Genomic DNA, 23297 nt, shown 5'->3' with positions numbered 1-23297 from the left:
CGGTTTGGAAAACCGCCTATGGGAAGCTGTGACAAGTAATTGATGAGGTCACAAAAAGACTATAAAACACTGATTTGGTCTTAGTGATCACCCATTGGTTTCTAAAGCAGCATTTGTAGGCCTTTGAGTGAAGTTGTTTGTGCAAAACTCATAAGCTTTATACTTTCAGAGATAGTGAGTTTGAAAAACATTACTGTGTGTGAATTAAGACAAATATACTGCCCCCCAATAGCTTTTTGTATCACCCTGTTCACTAAGCTAGTTTTGTTATATAGATGTGCTCTTTGAAATGAGTTTACATGAGGCCACAGGAGTCTTTGAAGTTAGTCTCAAGTGGACCAGCTGTGGTGGCCCTGAAGTGCAAAACAGAACAGCATCAAAAATAACAACAAAAGACAATATGACAAAAAAAAGCATAGACTGTGTTATGAATGGATGTAGTCTCCATGTCCTCACCCATCTGTTTTTGAAACTGAGTTTTGAAGTGAAATTGTTGGCAGAAGCCATACTGGAAATGGGGTGGGCTTAGAGCTTTCACACCAACAGCTATAGGGCCCCCGCCTGTCAATCAGCTGATCAGTGCCTCTGACTGGACAAATTCACTGTCTTAATACCTTCTAAACTGCCACGTTCCAAAAAACATTCAGTACAGTGTGTGATGTCAGTAGAATTAGCCCTCCAAACAGGAGTAATTTTTTGGACCAGGCTGTAAACATGTTTATTTCTGCTGTGAAAAGGACTTTTTTGGCTTGGTATGTGTATTTGGTTTCTGGTACTTCCAGAGTGAGCCTCAGACACTTGACGGACTGCAGATTTTAGCACTACCACATTGCCTTACATTTTCAGACCAAAAGTTGCAACTTGCAAAAAAGAAAATAGGATGGCAAAAATGAAAAAGGAACACATAAGAGAAACCCCAACAAACCCAAGTGAATAGAATACATATAAGGTAGGAAAAAAATGCCAAAAAAAAAAAAGTTTCGGGGCCACCGAAACACCATAGACTGTATAAAACACTGAAGCCTCTGCACGACTGCGTTGGCGTCGCTCAGCTTGCCTCTTGTTCGGTCTGCTGTTTTTTCCTACTGTCCCTGAACTCCGCACGAGAGATCGCGTTGTGCCTGCAGACCTGCAGTTTCAGGACCGAAAGTCTAACTATCGTTTGCGACTGCATCACTTTGTACATTAAATGACCAAATCTTTTACTCGACATAATGAATTTTGATTTTTGTGTGACCTTAACTGCAACCCTAAAATGTAACTATGCCGACAGTTCTTCTTGTGACATCACAGATGCGGTCCTAAAACTGCTGTTTCCGGTTTTGCGAGCCCAGTACCGTGGCCTGTTGGGAGGGTCCACTCACGCGCTCATCATTTTTACCGAAGGTCTGCGATTCTAACGATAAACACAACAGTTGTGTTTGCGTCTGTTGGAAGGTGTATTCGTTGTTATGGAAACTGTTTTGTCTTGACCAAGTTGAATCAAATCGCGTTCTTATCTGGTCGACGACCTTTTATTGGAGGTTGTGTGTGTGTTTGTGTGTGTGTGTCTTTACAGCTATAACGGAAGATGACAGTGTTGCTGCTGCTGTGTTCCCTCGTTTCACTGGGTGAGTGAAAATAACATTGTAGCTAATGCTTAAGTAACACTGCTCATGTAGTATCGGTAAGAGTTGTCAGTCAGAGAAAAAAATGTCCATGGTGCTACAAATCGCATTATTGCGAGAATGGCCATGTTCTGGCCTTAAGAGTTAATAGAGGAAAAACATGTTGAATAAAGGTAACTCTATCTTATCAGAGTCTTCCAGGCCGAGGGCATCCAACCTGTTTATCTTGGCAGGTAGCAGAGGTTAGTAGTAATGTCACAGAATAGCTCGATTTAAAATATTTTCCAAAATAATTCATCTGCCACTAAAGCCATTAAATGTAAAATATTGACAAAAATTGTCAGAATGGTGGAAAAGCCTAACCAGCCAGCACTCCAAAACTGATCAAGTCACTGTGTTATATTTATTGACATTCAAATAATTACCGGAGTGTTTGAATAATATTATATTTTTTTTGATAATTTGGACAGAACACATAATTAGGTTGAAGTGTTTAATCTTCCAGCATCAAGTCACAGCTTGCTGTGCAAGGAGTGCACCGTAATTGGTTCAGATTCAGAGTTGTAGTGTTAAAAATCAGGCTAGCTCAAATTTTACCAGACTGTGGCCTGAAAGAGGTGTCAGATTCATTGTATAGTTGTTTTACTGACAAGTCATTGGCCTGGGATGGAAAGACCTGTCAAAAAGTGTTGTGATTTCATCAGGGGTACTGTGCTTCTCTTCCTCTATGTACAGTTGTTTTGGTCAAATTTAAAGAATTCATGCTGCCAAAAACATTTTGTTAAAATCTGTTCACAAGGTTGTAATGATTTTTTTTTTCATTTTTCTGTTCTCTCCAGGCCTCTCAGATGATGAGTTGAACTATGGCCAAAGTTACAGCATAAAGCTGTTCAGAAGGGCTCAAACCCTCGAGTACGCAATGTATTCCGAATCATCATGGAGGACCATTTGGAATCGAGTTGACCCTCTAGCCATTGAGGACAGCAGGTACGAGGTGACTGATTCCTACTTCAAGATAAAGAGCGTAACCCAAAGAGACAGTGGCATCTACAAACAAAGAGACAGAAGTCGGACATATGTGAGGACTGACATCTTGGTGGTCGAACGTGAGAATGATTCTTATTTGTCATTATTTTTTTGCCTTACCTGTTGCCTCTTATACCAAGACAGTCTTATATTCTTCAGACAGAAAGTGAATTGATTAATTGATGTACTGTAAACAGTAACAGTAAATATTAAGATGCTAAAGATGGCTTAGCTTAGCTTTACTAAGCTTTACTTGGCTTTGCACAAAACCTGTAAACATTTGTGTTGTGCAGGTAACCGGAAATTTACATATATTTAAAGAGCATTATCTCAATTTTGGCTCTCGACCAATTGACACTTGGCATTGTTGTACTTTATTATCCAGATTCCTCAGTCCAGAAGAGCTGTTTTTGCTCAGCCAATCACAAGTTTTTATTTATCATGAAAGTTCAAGAGCAATATCAAACTTTTCTTTTTATCCTCAGCATTAAAGCAATTAAATATAATTCTCAAATAATGAAAAAAGCAGTAATGCTTTGTTAAAAAAAAAAACAACGTGGGAAAAGTGGGTGGAAGTTTTTGTCATATGATCTTTTTGTAAAAAAAATCTTTTTGTTTTTTTGTAAAATTTTCTGTCTTGTGTTTTTTCTTCCAGCATACATGAGACATGAACTACGAAGTCCTGGTGAACATATGTCCATTGAATTTGATCTCGAACCAGACTCCTGCAACATTTACTTCATTTCAGACGCAGAATATGAGTATGAGATAGTTCTTCAGGGAAATCTGGTTAGTCGTTTTGATGACACTTGTTCGGGGCTTGAGATGTCAGATCAATGTGGGATCAGAAATGACAACCTTGAAATGAGCTGCAGCGGACGCTTTGAGATCAGGGATGAGCTCAACAACAAGGCCCTTGTGATGATACTGGAAATGGAGTGTAAGGAACATTAACGTTTTAAAATATGTCTGATGATAAAAATTAATTCATGTTTGTTAATAGCTTTGGCTTCATCACAAAGACAGACTTTTCTCAGCTGAATAATAGGGGTTGCTAAAAGTCAAAAAGAAAAAGAAAACTGGCTTTTTTGCAGCTTTTCATTATTAACTGGATATAGACTGTTTTTCAAGTCCTTTCTTCACAGTTTGAGAAATGGAATTTAAAGCCAAGGCATGCACAGAAGCTACCAGGAGAGTAGCATTATGGGACTGACGTTACCTTCTACTCCAAAACACATTTGACCCACTGATAACTCTGGGCTGGGTACAGTCCACAGCAGTAAAATTCGTTATGTTCCGTTTTCTTTATCTGTTCCTCTTTTACTGTGATTCTTGTTGGGTAAAGAAAACTGCAGAAAAATTCTAACTAAACTCAGAGTATGGTATCTGCAATCGGCATATTAAGAACTTTACATTACTGTTAAAAAACATTTTTATGTGTTATGTGGGCCACGGAACGTTTTTTGACCATTTCTGCAGCCAGTCAGCAGGGGGAGCCATGTTGGCTTCTTAGTCAAAACTATCAGTCAGATCTGAAGCATTAATTTATTGGTTTGTAGCTGTCAGGAAAATGTATTATCACATGTCTTCTTAAGGTTGGCCTTATTTTTAATGCCTGAATTCCTGCATATACATCCTCTCTTTTTCAGATGAATCTGACGTTTCCGTCCTTGGCGTTTCCATGGGTATTTTCTTCATTTTATTCGGCTGCTGTGGCACCATAAAGTACTGCTGTTGTAATAAGAGCTCCACTAAGAAGAACGATTCTGAGAGTCCTGATTCTACACCTGCACTTGCACCTTCACCTGCTGCCAATTACCTGACGGTGAGCACATTCTGCCTTAAAGCTCAGTTACACTTCTTATGTAATACTATGAAGTAAACTCAAGCCCTTTATGTGGTCTTGTTGTATTTCTGTTTGATTTGAACTACAGTATGACAGAGAGCCTGCAGCGCCTAGAAGAGAACAGCCTTCAGAAACATTACACCCTGCTCTGCCTTCTTGTAATCCCAGCCGTCCACTGGTGAGCTTGGTTTTATACTTTGCAAAAGTCCTCTTGTGGGCAAGTTTGCTTACCACATCAAATAAGGCCATGTAGTGGTTATTGTGAGTACTGTTTCGTTTCATTCTCTTTACTACTGACGTGTTTCATGTCTCTTAACTTTGTAGATACACAATCCTCCTGTGAGTGTGCCACCAGTTTACTCTGAGGTATGACGTGATCAATTTCAGCATCTTAATACGTCTCCTGCGGACTTTCTTGTTCTTATTCTCAAAGTTTACCTGACATTTTGAGTATATTTGCTGTCATAATAAGTGACTTTTACTACAACAATTGAACACAGTATACATCTACTCCTGTGTCAGTATATATATGGATGGAGCATCCAAGCAGTAGTCCTTTATTAGTGTTTTTTTTATTTCAGGGCAAAAGTAGTAGCATGCAAAATCAGTACTTTTGTTCCATCAGACTTTAAGCTGTGTTGGGACTTCCCCATGATGCTCATATCAAGATCCTTGCATGTGTGCCAGATACACCCAGAGACACCCTTCTCTTGACAAAAGCATTTGCACAATGAAACTGTTACTCTGTGGTCATGTGTTTGACTATTTGGATTGTGACAGTGCTTTTTTATACCTTGGAGAAAACCTGGAGCACCATGTTTAAGATCATATTGTTTAAGGAACAGGCTGCTTTGTAATGACTGGTTGTGAATTATGGGACTACTACCACCAATGTACTCGTTTTGTCAGTGAACCCCTGAGGGTTGAGCAAGCTTGGTGTGCAAGGCTCATAAATATAATACCATGGATCAGTCAGTCACAGCAAAACCTCTGCCTTCTTTTCTCCAGGTCTCTGCTGCAGCAGACATGGAGGAAGACGCTCCAACTTTACCAGTCCCCACTGAAGACCCTGGACCACGATTTGAGCTCTCTTTTGCCTCTGAGCTGCCGCTCAGTTCAGACTCAAATCTGTCTCATGTTTATACTTCAGACAAACTTAACTTCTGAATGAAAGCCTTAGAGCCTTGTCTTTAAGATATATAAAATCAAAATTTGTTTGTCTCACTAAGTTTCTGGAATACTTCTAGCATGTTGAGTTAACACAAAAAAACACATTTCTATTTGTTGTTTAGTTGACAGAACAACATTGGGGTTTATTATTGAGCCCAAGGAGTGCTAATACAAATAGATTTGTTCTGTAGAGAACCAAGTGTCTGGTGTTCTAGTGTAGTGTAGGCTCAGCTAAGCTAACCAGCTGAAGACTTTCTGTGCATATCTGCCGACACAAGAGTGACCTCAACAACTTACTAAGTGCCACAAAGGGCCTTTCCTAAATTAAGGACTAGCTTATGAACATTTTTACAGGTTTCATGATGAAGAAAGAAGCATTTACACCTCTAGCGCTGACACATCTGTGCCTCCACATTTCATACCCTTAGATGGTCCACTGTGGCAAATATCGTTACAGCTTTCAAAGCAAAGTCGGTCTATGTGACTTTGATTTATCTGAAAGGATATGAGCTTTTAAAAAGCCAAAAGTGGCAGGAAGTGATCTTTGGATTCAGCCTCTCATGGTTAAGGGGACAATTTCTGAAAACATGCAATTGAACTTTAAAAGCTCTGGGATGTCTACAACATTTTACTACCTCATGTCACATTTTAGGAGCCGTAAGATAAAATAGTCTTGTCAATTTTACCTAGTACTAATTTGTTTGCTGGTTGGTTTTTGTGTCATTTATTGAAGACTGTAAACAATATCAGGAAAGATAAAAACGTTGCCTTGATTCTGCAAAACCACTTTTTTTTAATTTACAGGTATCTTCAAGTATGACTGGATTGATTTTGTGCAATCTCATTTTATAGTGTGGATTTATAAATAGTGTGTATTCCAGTAGGACTAGACTTCAGATAAGTTGTGCAGTCTTTCTGTACACTGGTATATATCTCTGAAGAGTTAGAGAGCGTAGACACATCTATATAAGCTGTATTATTGTGGTTCCACATCAACTCTGAGCCTCAGGTATATTTTGTAACTTAAATTCAAGTCATAGACTTCCTGGAAACTTCCAAAAAAACTTCAAGTCTCTTCTTTTTGCATGTCTTTTTTGCACCAAACACAAAGCTGCATTTGAAGGTTTTTTCCATTGTTTTTGTTATCTTATGAATGTTTTGAATTGCATGATGCTCATGACTGTTGTATAAATAAGACAGGAAAGTGTTTTCTTTTCTCAGCACTGACTGGAGCCTTGGACATGTCAAACCCAGTTATGAGATGTTCTGGTTAACTGAGCACTTTACATAAACATCTTTGTGTAGCCATACTATTTCAGGTGCATTAAAGCTTATAACAGCCAATACATGATGTCTCTCAACACTTGTTTCACTTCTTCGGTGTCTGTAACAAAACATAATGTACTTGTAAATATATGATATTACTACAGGCTACACCCATCTAGCGTGTCACCCCCCACACCACCATACCACAGGAGACAGCCAGCTCATCAGATGTTGAAAAAGAAACCGTGGAGTCGTATTTCTGTTGAAGTGAGTAATAACCAAATCTTTGTTACCACATGTGCTTTCAGTAAACTTTCAACATTGAAACTACATCTGAACCCTAACTCAAAAATATGAAAATAATTTGTTTTGTCATAATTACATAAAACAACTTTATGTAATCTGAGGTTATTAAAATCTAATTACTGAGTTTATTTAGTCACATAATAAGTAATCCTCTCCAACCAGTTCAAATTAAAGTAGATTTTGGGCTTAACGTTTTTGTAATTAAATCTCTTAACGATCTGACCGTTTGTTGAAACAATGCAGCACTAATCCATCACAGCAACATATGCAGGCGTGACTGTGTGCTTTATTTTTTCTTTCGGAAGTATCAATGAAAACAGAGTCAGACAGCGTCTATCATTGACACTATAATCTGGATTTAACAGGTGCAGACTAGAACAGATAATCCAGGATGACTGAATCATGTCCTTGTGTGCTTATGTCAAGCAGAGTTATTCCTATTTTAGGTATTTGTTGGTAAACTCAACAGCAAATAGTTGCTTATTTGAAAGTTAAATAGACCAAAAGCAAAAGAGCTTATTTAGAGAAAACTTCCCAGTCACATGATGAGTACAAAACCAACCTTTTTACTGATATTTCTTTGTGTCTCACAGTTTCTAAAATACACATCTGGTTCTTTATCTGCAAAACGCCTCTTATGTTTGAGAGCTGCTTTGTTTAAACCAGCTAAAAGATCCTGCAGTGAGAGGGAAATAAAACCATAAAGGAGTGGGCTGGAAAAAAAAAAAAACAATGAAGTAAAAACCTCTGCATTGCTGAGAGGAACTGCAGCTGAGCAATAGTTTTTCATCAAAATTAGAAGCTTAAACTCTCATCAAGTGTGATATACAGATATTAAAGACAATAGTCAAACTGTCATCTCCCTCTAGGTTAGTCTGATGATGTAGGGAGATGCTGACACAATTTGTTTCATTGTGGTTTCATATTTGGCCCACTTGGCACTCCACAGCAGTGGCGAGTAGGAGGGAAGTGAGTTTTGCTGCAGCAGGCTGAACGAGCAGGAATAATTCTGGCTCTCAGGTCAGGTTGTTCCACTCGGCTGGAGTGGCAGTGGGGGCGAGGATCATTAGTGTCAACCCAGAGAATCAAAAAAGCTTCCAGCTGACTGAGCAGCAGGGAACCAAAGAGGGACAGAGGACTGAAGAGACTCAGGCTACTAGTCCAGTCAGCCTGATACTGGATTTGTGAAGTGAACTGTCTAAAGCTTAATCTCATCTAAGAAGCCTTCCACCATTTTTTTTCTGTCATGTTCATGTTTGCTTTAGCAAAACAAAGTACAGTAACAGCTTGCATTAACTAGCATAACATAGATGGAAATGCCCCTGTGCCTGTAAACTCAATTTGTTGCAAATTGAGAAAACTTACAGAACGTTAGTCTGAAAAAAGGTGCAAAGGGGAGGATGAATGTGGTTCCTAAGTTCTCCTCAACATGTCAACACTTTCAATAAAATGAAGTTTTTTTGGTCTCAAAAGTCTTAAATTACTTTCCATCAGTTTTACTTTAACTTATCATGCCAAGGCAATAACCATAGTGATGATAACACCGAAATAAACTGCACTAACACACGCTATAAAAAGACAAGTTTTCCCAGCTAAATCAAACTTCTGAACGGCCTCATAGGAATTTTTCAGAATAATTTCTTTAATTGTACAAACTGTTTCAGGAGTTTTTTTTTTTTTTTAAATATAATAGTTAATTATTTATTTAAAAAAAGGAAAAAAGAAATAAAGAAGGCTGGACCTTCATAAATTTGCATGATCATGTCACACAGACATGATGTAACTCTTAGCCAGAGGCTTAAAACCTGCCTTCACTCCACCTCTATCCATCTAGTTAGTTAGATTGAGTCAGCATTCCCAGTAACTTGACCGCCACTGCTTCAAAACCCCCCACTGAAACCAGTGGGGGCTGTCACTTAGTGACTTAGTCTACATTTATGCGTCATAAGGTTTATGAACTTTTCTCTGTTGTCTTGATTTTTTGGTGCTGTTGTGTAAAAACTGATGTTTGGCAGTTTAGGATCCATCCTCTTCTCACTAGCCTTGCACTTGCAGCCTTCCAACACCTTTGTGGTTTATCATGTGGTTTATCATAATCATCAGTAATAAAATCACATGTTATTATCTAGCGTATACACTTATTTTGCATTTTCTAAAGGCAATAATAAAAAAGAGAATTTCTGATTAAAAATCCCTCAGATTTGTTTATTTCCCCAAACAGTGTGACACACAAAGAAACAACGATGTTTCTATTTTCTTATCCAACACTTCCATCTCCCTTGTCCATTTTTAAGTTTTTCCCCTTCACCCTCTCTGGTCACTACTCCCCTTTCCTCTTCTCCACCGCCTTCACTCGGGACTCCAGGGTGCTCAGCCGGTCCTCAACTGCAGAGGTCTTATCAGAGCCCGAAGTGAGCAGAGACAACACAACGCACACCAGAACCAGGCCACCCACTCGCACCGCCGTGGTCTCTGCTGAGGCGGTCTTGTCTGTCACGATCAGTCCGAAAAGCCAGAGCGCCAAAACGGTTCTCACTACCCAGAACACCCGCTTTGCCACACAGAGGAAGAGACGCAAGACGATGGACAGCACCCAGTAGCCAATGAGGGCCAACAGGCCCCACTGGGCAACTGCTGCTACGGCTTCCGGGGTGACGCGAGGAACTGCAGCTGTGGGAGGGAAAGGAAGTCCGGTTTAAGCTTCTTTTTATAAGGTCTGGAGCTTGATAATACCTTCTTGTTACACTGAGAGCTTCAGTAGAAAACACTGACACTGAAAAAGGAGTGGCAGACAAACTCCCTGAGGGAGAGGCAAGTCTGCATATTTTCACTGGTGCCTAAAACTTTTATTGCAATGGATCCTCTCTTACCTGAAGGATCCTGCACATACAGAGGATTGTAACAGTAAAGCATGCATTGAAACCTTAACACAAACACATCCTGGTACCCACCATCAAACCCTGTGACCCTGAGGATTTCTGTGACATATACAGCAATGACGTTCAGGCCACTGGCAGCACCCTCAGCCAAGAATCGGATCACCATCTCGAAAAACTGTAGTGAAGGTTGAGAGGCGCGTTACTTAACAGAATAACAATGATGAGAGGCAGCATTCTTATCACATGAACAATCATGCAGAGGTGTTTTAGCTCATAGAAGTAAGCAGTCAGATAGTTCAGATTAACTTTAACTTGTTTTGAAGTGCAGCAAGACTGATACTTTGAAAACCTGCCTGATGACTTTACACACAACTGCAGATCTTCTTCAGGACAGAAGAAGTGCTGCATTGTTGACTTGAACAAACAGCTGCACATGCAAGTGACAGCTGGACGGTGTCCCCCTCTATTCCTGTACTGACACTACACACCAACCCCCCCAAAATCACACACACACACACACACACACACACACATACACACACACACACACACACACACACACACACACACACACACACACACACACACACACACACACACACACTCACACATACACAGTGCCACCTTGTCAAGCAAGGTCAAGGATAGCCCAGTGCAGTGGACAAGTTTCTTATCTGCACCTGTTACACTAAACATGGGGACGGAGCAGTATGTCCAGGCAAGAGTCAGGCTTCTGTCACTGTAACAGTAATGACACGCTACATCATTTCAGTATTCATCAGGTTTAATTTAACAACTGATGCAATACGTTCATGTTTTTATTTGGATTAATTACCAGTAAGGTCAGCAGCAGGAAGATATGGCCAAAAGATTGTATGAGAAAAGAGAAGCAACACTTTCCTTAGATAAAAATAAAATGCTTAGCTTTGTAGCATGTTAAGCTATGCTCATCTCTACTTTATGATGTAATGTAACCCTAACTTGTTGAAGCTGTTGAAATGCTGCAGAGTGTGTTATATCAAAACACTTTCCCAGGTGCTTGGACCACAAAGAAGGCTTGAGGCATAACTACTGTTAATCACCTGAGAACTAAACTGACAGGTACAGGGGAGTACAGCCATAAAAAGAAAAGAAAAAGGGGGAAAAACTCAATGGGCTGCAGTTTCTCTCTTTAATCCATCAATGTTTTAGAGTGCCAATGAGAGCTATGTTTTACTTCACAGAGTTCAAATAATTTTTACTTTCACAGATCATGCACACACCCTATACTTTGCATTCTCACCGAGTCAAGTTGAACAACTTCACTCAACTTGTCATCACTAAACAAACTCTGAAACTTCAAGCTCACAAGCTGCACCATACTGAGACTTCTCATGCACTCACCACAGGATAAAACACACTCACATGGCCACAGCTGCAACACAGACATGCTGCTACTCTCAGCACCAACTATAAGGGGGTGACATGAGCCTAAACAAAGCCACATGAGAGGACTCAGGGCAGGCTAGATGGAGACACCCATGAGGATTTGTTTCCTTACCATAGCCACTGTATAGACGTTCTCCTGACCCAGATATGACTCAAGAAACAACACTGCACTCTGGGGAAAAGTGAGCCACAGCGAGAGGAAGCAGGGAGACAGAAGTGTGTGTGTGTAGTGTGTGTGTGGTTGCAGGGAGTGATGCATGGATATAAGAAGCCATGAAATGAGGGCAGAGTAAATGAGGGGATCAGGGGAGAGATTAACAAGTTGAGGGGCATTGGGAGAGGAATGTGTGTGAGGGGTGAATAATGAAGAGAGATGAAAAGGTTAGAGGTTTAAAATGAGAGAGGTTTAGTTATTAATAGAGAAAACAGTGAAGTTAGACCAAAAGGCCAGCATAATAAGGAGAGAAATCCACTTCCTGTTGCAGGAGCTAGTGAAGCCCAAAGCCCCATCCCTGTCCGTACCTCAGTCACTGAGCGGATCACCCCGCTTCCCAGCACTGACTCCGCGTACCGCTGCACCTCCTGGCAGCTCCCGGTGATCAGAGTCCGGAGGGTGACCGGCGGTGGGCTCCCCTCTGCTGCCTTGGTCTGCTCGGCTTCAGCTACAGCCAAACCCACCACCAACACGAGCACCGACAGGAACCCAGCCATGGCATATCCACCGCGCCCAGACGCACAGAGAATCATTATTGGAGATTTTGGAGCGCAAGAAAAAATATTTATGTGCACAAGTAAACGCTGCAGTCCGATGCAGATCGAGTAAATTAAAGACTTAAAAATGGCTTCTGTTGAGAGCAGTCAGAGCAGATTCAATCAACAGGCTGGGCAGACAAATTGAAAGACCAACTCCAGCTGCTTCAATAACTAATTCAAGAGTCCATTAGCAAATTACAAAACATGTGTTGTTCAAAAACCCAACTCCAAATGGTTTGAGAATTTAATTATAAACTTTGGCAGCTGGGACCGTTCCGCTCCGTCAAGGACGCCCCAGCATTAACAGTGTCTATATTTGGTAAGAAACGGTTTAAGGCTTTGATCCAGAAGCAGAGGTGATCTTTGTCAGTCAAGACGCAGCAGGGAGTAGTTAGTAACGAAAATATGGCGCATGAGGGTTTCCAAAAGTTGTTTTCTTTGCGCGTAAAAAAAAGAAACGGTAGCAGAAACGCGGTGGCGCTGAGCCGAGCACGAGTCTCCTAAAGCCTCTTATTCAGCCCTGAGCTCCGCACCGAGCAACTCTGCTGCTTCTTTGTCTCCGAGCGACTATCAAATGCTCTGCGCCTGCGATGGATTATGTTTCACAACGTTTCACAAAAAAACCCCTGTCGCTGCTCCCGCATGACGCTCCCTTCCTCCAAGCGTTCCTACAGTCAGTTTCCAGTATGCAAACACGTCTACATCCTCAGGGAGGGGAAGGAGGAGGAGGAGGAGGGCGCTGTGCACACGGATAAAAAGAGATTTGCACACTGGGACATGTGGTTCAAGGCTCTAGGTTAAATGTTACAATTATTTTATAACTTGTGAAGAATTTAAGATGGAAAAAAGCGATGTGGTCCCTTCAGAGGTCAGTTTAATTACCAGAAGAACAGAAATTAAAGAGTTTTACAGATTTATGAACACTTAGGAGCACACAGAGGCAGCGCTCAAGTAAAAAATGTAGCTACAATGACAAACAGTACACACATCGACATAAAACAAACATCCACCATGTTTTAGTTTTCTCACTGTTTTTTTTGTATGCTGGTTTGCCTTTCTCTCTTTCTCTCACTCTCTGTCACACACACACACACACACACACACACACACACTTGGAATGTCATGTAAAGTTGCAGAATCTCAGGTCGCTACATTCCTCCTCCACTGATTTCTGAAAATGTTCGGTAAAATGGTGAATACTGGATAAGGAAATTGAATTCAGTCACTGTTAAAGAATATGAAGTGTTCAGTTCAGAGCGTCACTGCAGCCACTAATATCACACTGATTGTGTCCTTAACATCAGGGAGAAAGAGTGTTCCATGATCTGAGTGGTGAGTCTCGGTCCTGGCAGCGTCCCCCCTGCAGCTTCAGCCGATGTAAATGCGGTGGAAGTCGTTAGCTCCGAAGGCAGCGTTGCACTTTGGGCACTTCCTCTGCCGGGTGTCGTAGCGTGTCTTGACGCACTCGAAGCAGAAGACGTGGAAGCACTTTGTCAGCACTGCATCCTTTACCCGAGAGTTGCAGCATGGACATGTTAAACGCGCCTGGGGAGAAACAGAGAGGGAGAGCGGTTGAACTATGAGATGAGGAGCCATTTCTACCTGAGCTGGATGGATTGTAAAGAGAGGCCTCAAATATCCTGAAGCTCAACTGTCCTGAAAAACACAACACGTGAGATGAAGGATGAATACAACCCAGATGTAGCTCTGGCCAATTCTCATGACAATGGAGCCCACAGAAAAGAAAAACGCTCATCCTAAAGGTACAGCAGGAGGCTACACCGCCTACCCAACTGAGCAGTCTTCACACAGTTGTGTGAGTAATCACATTGGTAGTCACTTTTTTGCAAACCAGATAAATATATCAACACTAAGTCCCATCTGCCTGTTTGTTGACCTCAGGTGTTGAAATAATTTAAGATTGGACTCTGACTCTTGCTTTTTAAGCTACCAACTACATCATTCAAGCATTGTGAATTCGTGTTTGCCAAGAAGACACTTCAGGAAAGCTGCACAGAGTTTGACAAATTGGATCCATAACAATCTCTTTACAGCAAAATAAGTTCATGAAAGCAACTGGTTGGCTCAGCATGAAGGCTAAAGAGGAGTAAACCGCTTCGGTCCAAAGCTGCACTGTGTTTCAGTAACTGTGTCCTTGGAAAAATGTGCAATTCTTTCAGTGAGTAGAAACAACCTGTACTGTTCACATGCTGCAATACAACCACTCAAATACAAGGTAGTTAATGCTAACCATTTGTAAGTTTATGTGTTGTTCAGAGCAAATAAGCTGCAGGCTAAGTCTCTATTTAGAGCACAATGGACCCTCTATTCCAACTTTCATCTTTTTTCTTTCCAACTTTTGTCTGGAGGCAAATTGGGAAATGTAAATGTTTTCTTGTGCAACAAGTGTAAAGACTGTCTTTGGAGTTAACCATCACCTGCAGAATAAAACTCTTTGGAGTCTCAGTGATCCCCTGGTGCTTTTAAATGACTGCTTTTGGATTCTGATTTCTCCAAAGAACAGGAACCGTGCGTTTTCAACACTTTTTTCAGTACGACAGAAACCAACCTTATAGTCATTGATTTCTTCATTAAGGATGTCGTCCCCGTTGCTGATTTTCTCAGCCGGCTTCTTCGCTTTTTCAATCTTCCTTCTGAGTTTGGAGATGTCCTCCTGAAACACAGCAAACAGCTGTGAGTAAAACCAGTCAGTCTCCCTGGGCGCTCTGTCACTTGTCAACAGACCCTATGGATACCCTTTAGCAGTCTGTATAGTGGATTACTGTATCGTCCTATAACAGCTTGAGTGCACAACACGAAAAGGTTAGCTTTACAATAAGAATATAAGCCTGCATGAAACAAAAAGAGTGGAGAAAAAAGAGCTCTAACTTTATTTTAGACTGCTTGTGTGTAATTATTGGTTTATGTGTTGTTACCTGTGCTCGTCGTGCATTAAAGGACTCTTTTTCACGGGAGATACTGTTCTCTACAACTTCCTCTCTGACCAAGTTCAGTTTCTGCTGAACCTGCTCCAGCTGCGTCCGCACCTCCTCAGATAGTGAAGCGGAGTCCTGGGCCTGGGGGCAAACAAAGGGGTTTTAGACTCTATAGTCTCCTCATACTACGCAATAGTTCATCAATGCATAATCAGAAAACTTTTTCTGAACCAGCACAAGTCTGTTCAGGCTAGATTCTGTTCCTTTAATGTACCAGTTCACTCTGCAGCTGTGGCCTATCTTTACAGAACATTGTGTTACCTTGCGCTTGTTCATGTCTAAGGCTTGTGTTCGCAGTGCCAACTCCCTCTCTGCAGTGCTGATTGTGCCCTGCAGGAGGCGCTCCTTTTCCTCCAGCTTCCGAACCACCTGTAGCTGAGCATCAACCTGAATCCAGCAAAATATGAAAATAAAAAAATATTTAGATACACAAAAGAGCAAGGAGGCAACTGAAAATAGTGATTACTCGGTACTGGAAGTGGAGACAGAGGAGCAAATCAAAGCTTACTCAGCATATGACTGTGTTAGATCTTTAATTCAAAAGTTTATTTTGAGAAGCTTTTAGTAGAAAAAAAGACGTTTAAAGCAGAAGAGTGAGAAATGACTTAGCATTTTTTAAAAAGCTCACCTGAGTCTTTAGAGTGAGCAGCTGGTCGGCCAGCTCCTCCTTCTCCTCTTTCAGCAGCTTGTGAATCTGGTTGGACTTGATCCGCTCGCTCATCAGCTTGAAATTTGCATCGTCTTTCTCTCTGAGCTGCTGCATCAGACGAATGTTCTGTTCCTGCATGTCTTCGAAGGCTTGGCCAGTCACATCCATCTCGCTCAGCAGCGCATCCTCCTCCTGCAGAGGGGAGGAAGGCAGTGTGTCAGAGAGCAAAAGGAGTTTTTTTTTTTTTCCAGAGCGCATTGAATCAAAAATGACAAGCAGCTGTACCTGTTTTGCTATAGAGAGTTTTTTGTTGAGGATGTCAATCTGCTCCTCCACAGAGCGGATCTTCCTCAGAGCTTCTTCGTCTGCCATTTTCTTGCCTTCCCTCCTCTCCCGCTCCTCCAGCTCTCTCAGTCGCTGCCGCAGCTCCTCTCCCTGAAATCAGCATGTCATTCAATATTCTGCTCTTGAAAACCCACCATGTTCACTCATGAAACAAAACCTCTTGAAGGAAGTGAACGTGTTTATAATCACCTCTGACTTGGATTTCTTCTCTGCAGCCATGAGCTGGACTTTGTCCCTCTGCTCCTTCGGTGCTGAGCGGTACATGTCCAAAAGCAGCTTCATCTCCCTTTGGGACTCCTGAGCTTTTCTGCACAGTCATGGTCATCATAAAAAAGAAACATCGACAGAAAGAGTCAGAATTCCATGAGAACCCGGCAAACCAGTTCAAAAAGACCTTGGACAGAAGTAGCTGAGAAGCAGGCAGGTAGGTCATTTGCAGCCATTTCTCAGGGATTACGTTTTTTGTTTACACTGGCTGAGTCTTCTAATCCACAAGTCACTGCTGGTAATACAAGAGAACAAGAGACTTCTTTTATGAGTGTTGTGGCCAGCAGGTTATTGATGCTTGAGGCTGACTGACTGTAACCATAGCATCAAGGAAAACAAATAAACCCACAGCGGATTAAAAAAACAACAACAAAATGCTAAGAAGTTGCAAAATATCCTCTTCGACCAGTGTGACACAGAAAACACATTATCTTAAAAAAATAGGGCATGGAGCATCATTTATGGGAAAAGAATTGTTTCGAAATTCAGGTCATAGGTGATAAAACACCTAACATGACATAATTTCTTCATTTTAACTAAATAACTGTACCAGTTCTTGAGCTTTTTTATTTTCTTTGTATGAGTTTTGAGTTGATCTATTTTTGAAGTCTAACAGAGGTGGTGACCCAGCATGACCTGAGTGATCACTCACACATGGGAAACAGTATTAATTTCCACACATGGCACTCACTTGAGCTCCGCCCTGACAATCTTCAGCTGCTCCATCTCCTTCCTCTTTGATCCTCCAACCATCGACAGGCGCTCTCCGGACGCCTCCTCTGGTTGGTTGCTGCTCCCCGGCTTCTCTTTCTCGTCCTTCACCACGCTGCTGCTGCTTCCACTGCTGCGGGTTGGCCTCTCCCTCTCCTTTTCCTTCTCTTTCTCCCTCTCTCTGTCTTTCTCCTCTTTCTTTATTACCTCTTTCTTTTCCTCCTTCTCTTTCTTTTCTTCTTTCTCCTCCTCTTTTACTGCTGCTTCAGGTTCTAATCCAGGCTCTGTTTTCACTGATGCTCCTAGAAAACAGCAACAAAAACGGTGAGATGTACAATAAGTAACAAGTTAAAGTATGTCATGAAAACTCTGGATTCTGATTTTCATTAACACAAACTGCGTTTAAATTTCATAAAGTGAGAAAGGTGTTAGTCACCAGTGCTGCTGGGTGTTGAGGAACCGTTGTCAGGCTCTGTCTTAACTGTGGATTCTCCGGAGACAGCTGGAGTAGAAGGTGAGGTTGTCTCATCCTTTACATCCATCTCTGTGCTTGACTGGGATTGAAGGATGGCATTTCCTTTCGAGGCCCGGACCTGAAAACACAACATATGAATGAGCTGCTGTGTTCTGTCTTTGAATGACCATAGAATGTGGTTATCAAAGTGACCTCTGATGAAATCATCTCTACCTGCTCATAAAAGGTAAACGCGAAACTCTTAGATGACATCCCTCTAACCTACCTGGTTGAGCTCAGCTTGAGTCTCTCTCAGTCGAAGCTTGAATTTCACCACCTCTCCCTTCATCTGCTGGTTGTGTGTTTGCAGCGTGCTGATCAGGTGACGCATCTCTCTGTTGATAGGTCCTGAGAGAAAGGAGAGAGGAGTCAGAGCAAAACAGACTGTAAACTTACTCAGAAGTGGAAGGACTCATGGTATCATTCACACACGTCAATCATCATTCCAGCTCCAGTGTGTTAGGTACCTGCTTGCTCATTGGCAGCGAGGGTCTGTTCAAATTCAATACGCAGCATCTCGTACTCCTTCCTGACCTGAGCCAGAGTGTCCTCTAGCTGAAAGACCTCTGTACGAACCTTCCTCTGCAGAGCCACTTCATCATTCTGCTCATGGAGGGACGAGAAGAAGAAAGTCAAATTTCCTTTGAAAAGTGGAAAATTTTTAAAGCAATTTCTATAAATCAAACACAAGTTGAGATGAACAGACTGATGTTTGAATAAGAAAGGAAGTTAATTGAAATAAGCAGCAGGTGGTGCTAATGCTCCACTCAGGATGCACTATGGTATGGTTGAACAAAAGGGATGATGTCACTCAAACAGCTGGGAAGGCTGAAGTTAAATGTTGGAAAGGTGTTCATTAATGAACTGTTGTTAATTTGCAATGGTCTTTGTCAGCTTCATATGCGATGTATCTGTCTAATAAAATACTTTCTATTTATTGCAAATCAAACACACAAACAACAAGAATACTTACACAGGAATGCACCCATCGATTGAAAAAGTCAGACTTACCTCCATGTGCTCCAGCTGTCGAAGCCTGGCTGTTCTGGTGGTGTTGAGACGAGCACGTGTCTCATCTAACTGAGCCTTGAGGATCAGGGACTCGTTGTAGAGAACAGAAAACTGTGACTGAAGACAGCGGTACTCAGAAGTCTCTTTAACCATACCCTCTGCTCGACTCATCAGCTCGGCCTGAACAAAGGGAAAGGGAAGAAAAAGAAGCAGACACAGAGTTAACTTTGTAATGGAATTTAGCTACTTTCATGGAATCGCATTATAAAGCAGAGCATCGTGCCACATGAGGCAAGCCATTTTTGCAGGTGGCACATATTCAGCTCTAACCAGCATCATCTTGTCCACATGCCACTTCCTCCTCTCACCCTGTTTTTCATCCTTTCTTTGATATCCAAAAGATAGATGAAGAAAGTTTTTACTGTAACCCAACCCATGATGTGAGCAATGTATTTATCCAATCAAAATTCACTGTGCTTGATGAAATGAACTCTTCAGCCATTACTGAGTTGGTTGAATAATGTTAGGTATTTTTTGCGCAAAATCAAGTCAAACTATGATGGGAAAAAATGTCAAAATTTACAATAAATGACTGTTAAGTCAAGTTTCAACAGTTTGCATTTTACTGATAACACCAAACTAAAGAAATAAGATCTTGGTGTTGTGAAGATTAACAACCTCATCCATATAAGATCATTTTAGAATTAAGATCCAAATAAAAATCACTCACTTTCATACTGTTGTTCTCCTGATGCACATTCTGCAGGTCTTGCTGGAGCTTCTGCAGCTCAATGAGACGGTTATCTGCCAGCTCTCTGCTCTCATCCATCTCACTGTTCATTTCTTCAAACTTGAAAACAGAAACAGATCAAGTGTTAAGAAAAGTGGTCAGAGAGATGCAACAACATTAAAAATCCACTTGATTCACTAAATCCAATGAAACTTCATCAAACCTCTTACCTTTCTCTTATTAATGGTGATGGTCCCACAAACACTGCTGGCCTCCCCACACACTTTATAGCCTTTACTGTTCACCTGAAGAATAAAAGACAGCCCCACTTTCAAATGAAAACAAAGCCCCTCACTTTCACTTACAAAGAGACATGGGAAAATGGAGAGAAAAAGAACTCACCCTTTCCAGTATCTCACTCAAGTGTGCATTCAGTCTGTTCTCTCTGCGGCGGATCTTCTCCATGTCCCACTGGAGCTCCTCGATCAGAACCTGAAGCTCGCCTATTCGTTGGTCTGCTTTGTTAGCTGCACGACCCAGAGTGCGGGACTGGATAAGACAAAATAGAAAAACTTAGTCATTAATATAAACATGTTCTAACCACAGAAATGTTATTAGTAGATGTGACTTCTAAAGAGGGGCATATTGCAGCAGTACCTCACTCGTCATTTGACTGTGCCTCTGCTTGAGGTCCTCTGTCAGCTGCTGCAGCCGCTCATTCTCACTCGTCAGGAGAGCATTTAGTTTGGAAGCTATCTGCCACAGACTGCCCTCTGAAACAAAAGAGACAACACATTTTTCCCTCTCAGCTGAGCCTGTTCCTGCAGTGTCAAAGATCGTGTTTTACTACCCATGCTACCCTCTGATTCATCTCACCAGCTCCAGCATCCAGCTCATTCTTCAGTTTATCCACGATGCTCTTCAGACACTCATAAATCTCCATCACATGACTGGCCTGTTTCTGGCTGGACTCCACCCTCTCCTGGAGCTCAGCCTCCATCTCTTCACTGCTGCTGCTCGCCAGTGTGGCTAAAAAGGAGTTTGTTGTCTCTCCCTGGTGGCCTGGGTGAAAATCATCAGCATGGAAGATTTTTGTTTAGCTTTCTATTTCTGTTGATCACATTAAGAAACATGTTGAGTTTAAGTTACAGTTATGCCTTAGTCTGTGTCATTACCTCTGTCCTTTGCTCTCTCCTGGTTAGAGTCACCATCAGGCTCTGGAGTTTCTGGCTTCAGGCTCCGTCCTTCATTTGCCGGAGGTTTCTCTGGTTCACTACTTGCTTGATCATAACGTCTGATGGTCAGTTTGATGTTTTCATCAAACTAATGGCGAGAGAATGGAATTCCATTAAGACCATTTGAGCTCTGTAGGAATGAACACATCATTTTTTCTTCCTGGCCTGAACTTGTTTACCTGGTTCCAGTATCTATTGAGAATCAGCAGACTGGCATCATCAGTAGCTTGGCGAGTCTCCAGCCTCTCTATACGCTCTCGCAATTCATCTTCGATCACCTACAAACCAACATACCACCAGATGAACCTTTTCCCAGTGAGAGCATGCATAAGTGCAGGTCCAAAGAGAAATTAAAAGAGTGGCTGAAAATTGACGGAGTTTCAATTTACCTGTCTTTGATCAAGAGCTTCTCCCAACTTTCGGTTCTTTGCCTGAAGGGCTTTGATGTCCTGTTCCTCCTGTAAAAAAAATTCTGTAGCATTAGCGATAACACAAAGAAGAGAAAACATCTTTGTGGATAAACATATATTCACAAGTATGATCAATCAATAAGTCAGTTTTTATATAGCACCAAATCACAACAAACAAAAAAATCTCAAGATTCCCAAAAACATGAAAAGGTCTAGACCTGCTAATGGTCTATTTTTAATTAAGCCTCATCATCAAGACAAGATAAGAAGTCTGATCTCACTGTGTGAAGGTTAGAGTGAGAGATGCAGAGTGGCAGAGAAAAATATAGAAGCGCAGAAGAGAGCGAAATATACAGATGCAGAGAGGGGAGGAGAGATAAATAGAGAGATGCAGAGAAAGAGAGAGATGAAGAGAAATGCAAAGAGAGAACATAGAGATGAGGAGAGGCAGACAGTGTCAGAGAGAACAATAGAAAGATGCAGAGAAGGATACAGTGATTAACAGACACAAACACAGGGAAAGAGAAATAGAGAGATGCAGACAAAAAGAGTGGCTGTGAGACAAAATAACACAGAAGGCTTACTGAGTTGGACACTCCTCCCAGTTTGATAACAGTCTCCACCGCAGTGCTCCCCCCGGCGGCAGCGCTGACACCGGGACCCCCGTCTTCGCCCTCCCTCTCCCTCCTCTTCTCTGGGGGAGCACCGGAGGACGAGGGACCGCTGGGGTCAGCAGGACGCTTCTGTCCCGACATCCTCAGACAGCTGAGAGAGACAGAAAAGCAAATTATCAAGACCAAAGAATGTCGAGGACTGTTGGATTCAGAGAAGTAGACGATAACTAAATGCAGCTCGATTATCAAAACACTATGTGAACTCTGTATCTCTAACTAAGTACTGAGATTTAAAACAAAGTCTGAAACTGAATTAAGGAGCCGTTACATCAAGCTAACGTTAGCTATTTGCTAATGCTTCCTCTAACCGCCTTTGATTCTGTGACATGAATGATTTCAGTCCTACAGATATATGCATTAACTTTAATAAACTTGTATCTGAAAATTATCCACCGAGGACTTACGGTTTCTCCTTGAAACTGGTTTTAATTTCACAGAGCCTGTCTGTGGCTGTGTTGATGCGGCTCTTGCCTCTCGGAAACGGAAAGGTAACCGGACAGTGGGTCTATCTTCAGGTGACATTGCGCCCCCTGTCGCTGTGGAGGTAAACACGTTTTCTTTTCACTTCATATTTGATTACCTTCATTTATCAGTCTATGGTACAACTCACTGTGTACAAACAATTCAGAATTATGGCTAAATACATCCATGTTCTTTTCTAAGTAATGTAAAACTAAAACCTCAGACAAATACTGTAAATTATATCAATGTATATAGAGACAAGGAAATGATACATTTACTGTAAAATAATGCTCTTCTCTAAGAAACTTATTCAAAAGTTCCATCGTTGCGTGATTTTATTCGTATCAATCAATAAAAGGGTTTCATTTTTGATGTATATGTTTAGTCTTTTTTTTTTTTTTTTGGGGGGGGGGGGGGGGGGGGTATTTTATTATTTGGTTACTGAAAGTATTGGACTACAGACAATGATGAAACAACCTGCAGGTACTCTGTTTAATTATTACAGACTGTCTTAGATTTTTTCACATTTATCATTTATCATAAATCAGACCAAAGATCCATTGAGACCAAGACCTCACAAGGGTAATCTGGCCAAAAGAAGTAGCAGCACATGCCATAGTAAACAGACTGATGAACATTAAAATATTAAATACCATCAATTTGATAACTTAAGTGCTGGCATTATTTTTAAAGCAACAGATCAAGAATGCAAGCATCGTTTGAAGGATTTCAAGTTTTGGAGACGCAATTAAATGGATAGATGGTATGCACCTTGTCTTTCTTGCCTATGGCCTAAGGGTCCTTTCATAGTACAACTAAAGCTCAGATTAATCTGAGATGAAAACATATAGTCACCATGTTTTCATTTTGGGACCCATTTGGTGTATGATGGGACTTTTTTCACAAGGAAAGGAAGATTTCATTTTGAAAGTTCAGTTCATTCATCTCTGAGAGCTGCAATTTTTTTTTTCTTTATTTTGTTTTTTTTTCTTTTTTAGAAATTATTTTAGTT

At 41.3% G+C, this 23297-nt stretch overlaps 3 protein-coding genes across 4 annotated transcripts; 1 reads left to right on the top strand and 2 right to left on the bottom strand.

Moving 5' to 3' along the window:
• The first annotated feature begins 444 nt into the window (after nucleotides 1-444).
• LOC141793359 (uncharacterized) lies at nucleotides 445-7140 on the top strand. Its single transcript, XM_074673991.1, has 8 exons — nucleotides 445-1386; nucleotides 1559-1610; nucleotides 2447-2713; nucleotides 3289-3573; nucleotides 4283-4458; nucleotides 4568-4657; nucleotides 4804-4845; nucleotides 5488-7140. Exons 2-8 carry the CDS (start codon nucleotides 1571-1573, stop codon nucleotides 5644-5646), a joined length of 1059 nt encoding a protein of 352 aa, XP_074530092.1. The 5' UTR covers nucleotides 445-1386; nucleotides 1559-1570; the 3' UTR covers nucleotides 5647-7140.
• Nucleotides 7141-8946: 1806 nt separating this feature from the next.
• LOC141793360 (uncharacterized) lies at nucleotides 8947-13014 on the bottom strand. Of its 2 annotated transcripts, XM_074673992.1 has the most exons (4): nucleotides 12051-13014; nucleotides 11641-11700; nucleotides 10173-10275; nucleotides 8947-9891 (listed from the first exon to the last, which is right to left on the bottom strand). In XM_074673992.1, the coding sequence occupies exons 1-4, from the start codon at nucleotides 12273-12275 to the stop codon at nucleotides 9542-9544; spliced, it is 738 nt and encodes a 245-aa protein (XP_074530093.1). In that variant the 5' UTR covers nucleotides 12276-13014; the 3' UTR covers nucleotides 8947-9541. The 2 variants fall into 2 exon arrangements, with proteins under 2 accessions (XP_074530093.1, XP_074530094.1); XM_074673993.1 differs by lacking the exon at nucleotides 11641-11700 and having other exon boundaries at nucleotides 8950-9891; nucleotides 12051-13013.
• Nucleotides 13015-13140: 126 nt separating this feature from the next.
• On the bottom strand, nucleotides 13141-22357 carry rnf20 (ring finger protein 20, E3 ubiquitin protein ligase). The gene is made up of 22 exons (XM_074674639.1): nucleotides 22228-22357; nucleotides 21734-21914; nucleotides 21129-21197; nucleotides 20919-21017; nucleotides 20680-20827; nucleotides 20381-20566; nucleotides 20162-20277; nucleotides 19907-20053; nucleotides 19735-19809; nucleotides 19505-19624; nucleotides 18775-18954; nucleotides 18231-18366; nucleotides 17990-18111; nucleotides 17686-17842; nucleotides 17230-17551; nucleotides 16461-16578; nucleotides 16212-16361; nucleotides 15906-16118; nucleotides 15539-15664; nucleotides 15218-15358; nucleotides 14851-14955; nucleotides 13141-13826 (listed from the first exon to the last, which is right to left on the bottom strand). The coding sequence occupies exons 2-22, from the start codon at nucleotides 21902-21904 to the stop codon at nucleotides 13650-13652; spliced, it is 3078 nt and encodes a 1025-aa protein (XP_074530740.1). The 5' UTR covers nucleotides 21905-21914; nucleotides 22228-22357; the 3' UTR covers nucleotides 13141-13649.
• Between the last annotated feature and the right edge of the window lie 940 nt (nucleotides 22358-23297).

The sequence above is a fragment of the Halichoeres trimaculatus genome, unplaced genomic scaffold, assembly GCF_033239565.1.
Source record: "Halichoeres trimaculatus isolate MK-OKI-2021-1 unplaced genomic scaffold, fHalTri1.1 fHalTri1_scaffold_7, whole genome shotgun sequence".
Lineage (NCBI taxonomy): Eukaryota > Metazoa > Chordata > Actinopteri > Labriformes > Labridae > Halichoeres > Halichoeres trimaculatus.
This window is presented reverse-complemented; position numbering and strand designations above follow the sequence as displayed.

What these genes read in the sequence shown, in the direction of transcription:
- rnf20 (XM_074674639.1), bottom strand. Translation starts at nt 21,904, where the DNA reads ATGTCGGGACAGAAGCGTCCTGCTGACCCCAGCGGTCCCTCGTCCTCC. An exon ending in TGAGCTGGATGCTGGAGCTG is followed by an intron (nt 20,278 to 20,380) that starts GTGAGATGAATC and finishes CTTTTGTTTCAG; the next exon opens with AGGGCAGTCTGTGGCAGATA. An exon ending in GACAGCTGGAGCACATGGAG is followed by an intron (nt 18,367 to 18,774) that starts GTAAGTCTGACT and finishes CTCCATGAGCAG; the next exon opens with AATGATGAAGTGGCTCTGCA.
- LOC141793360 (XM_074673992.1), bottom strand. Translation starts at nt 12,275, where the DNA reads ATGATTCTCTGTGCGTCTGGGCGCGGTGGATATGCCATGGCTGGGTTC. An exon ending in TGATCCGCTCAGTGACTGAG is followed by an intron (nt 11,701 to 12,050) that starts GTACGGACAGGG and finishes ACTTTTCCCCAG; the next exon opens with AGTGCAGTGTTGTTTCTTGA. An exon ending in CAGGGTCACAGGGTTTGATG is followed by an intron (nt 9,892 to 10,172) that starts GTGGGTACCAGG and finishes TCCCTCCCACAG; the next exon opens with CTGCAGTTCCTCGCGTCACC.
- LOC141793359 (XM_074673991.1), top strand. Translation starts at nt 1,571, where the DNA reads ATGACAGTGTTGCTGCTGCTGTGTTCCCTCGTTTCACTGG. An exon ending in TGACATCTTGGTGGTCGAAC is followed by an intron (nt 2,714 to 3,288) that starts GTGAGAATGATT and finishes TTTTTCTTCCAG; the next exon opens with CATACATGAGACATGAACTA. An exon ending in GATGATACTGGAAATGGAGT is followed by an intron (nt 3,574 to 4,282) that starts GTAAGGAACATT and finishes TCTCTTTTTCAG; the next exon opens with ATGAATCTGACGTTTCCGTC.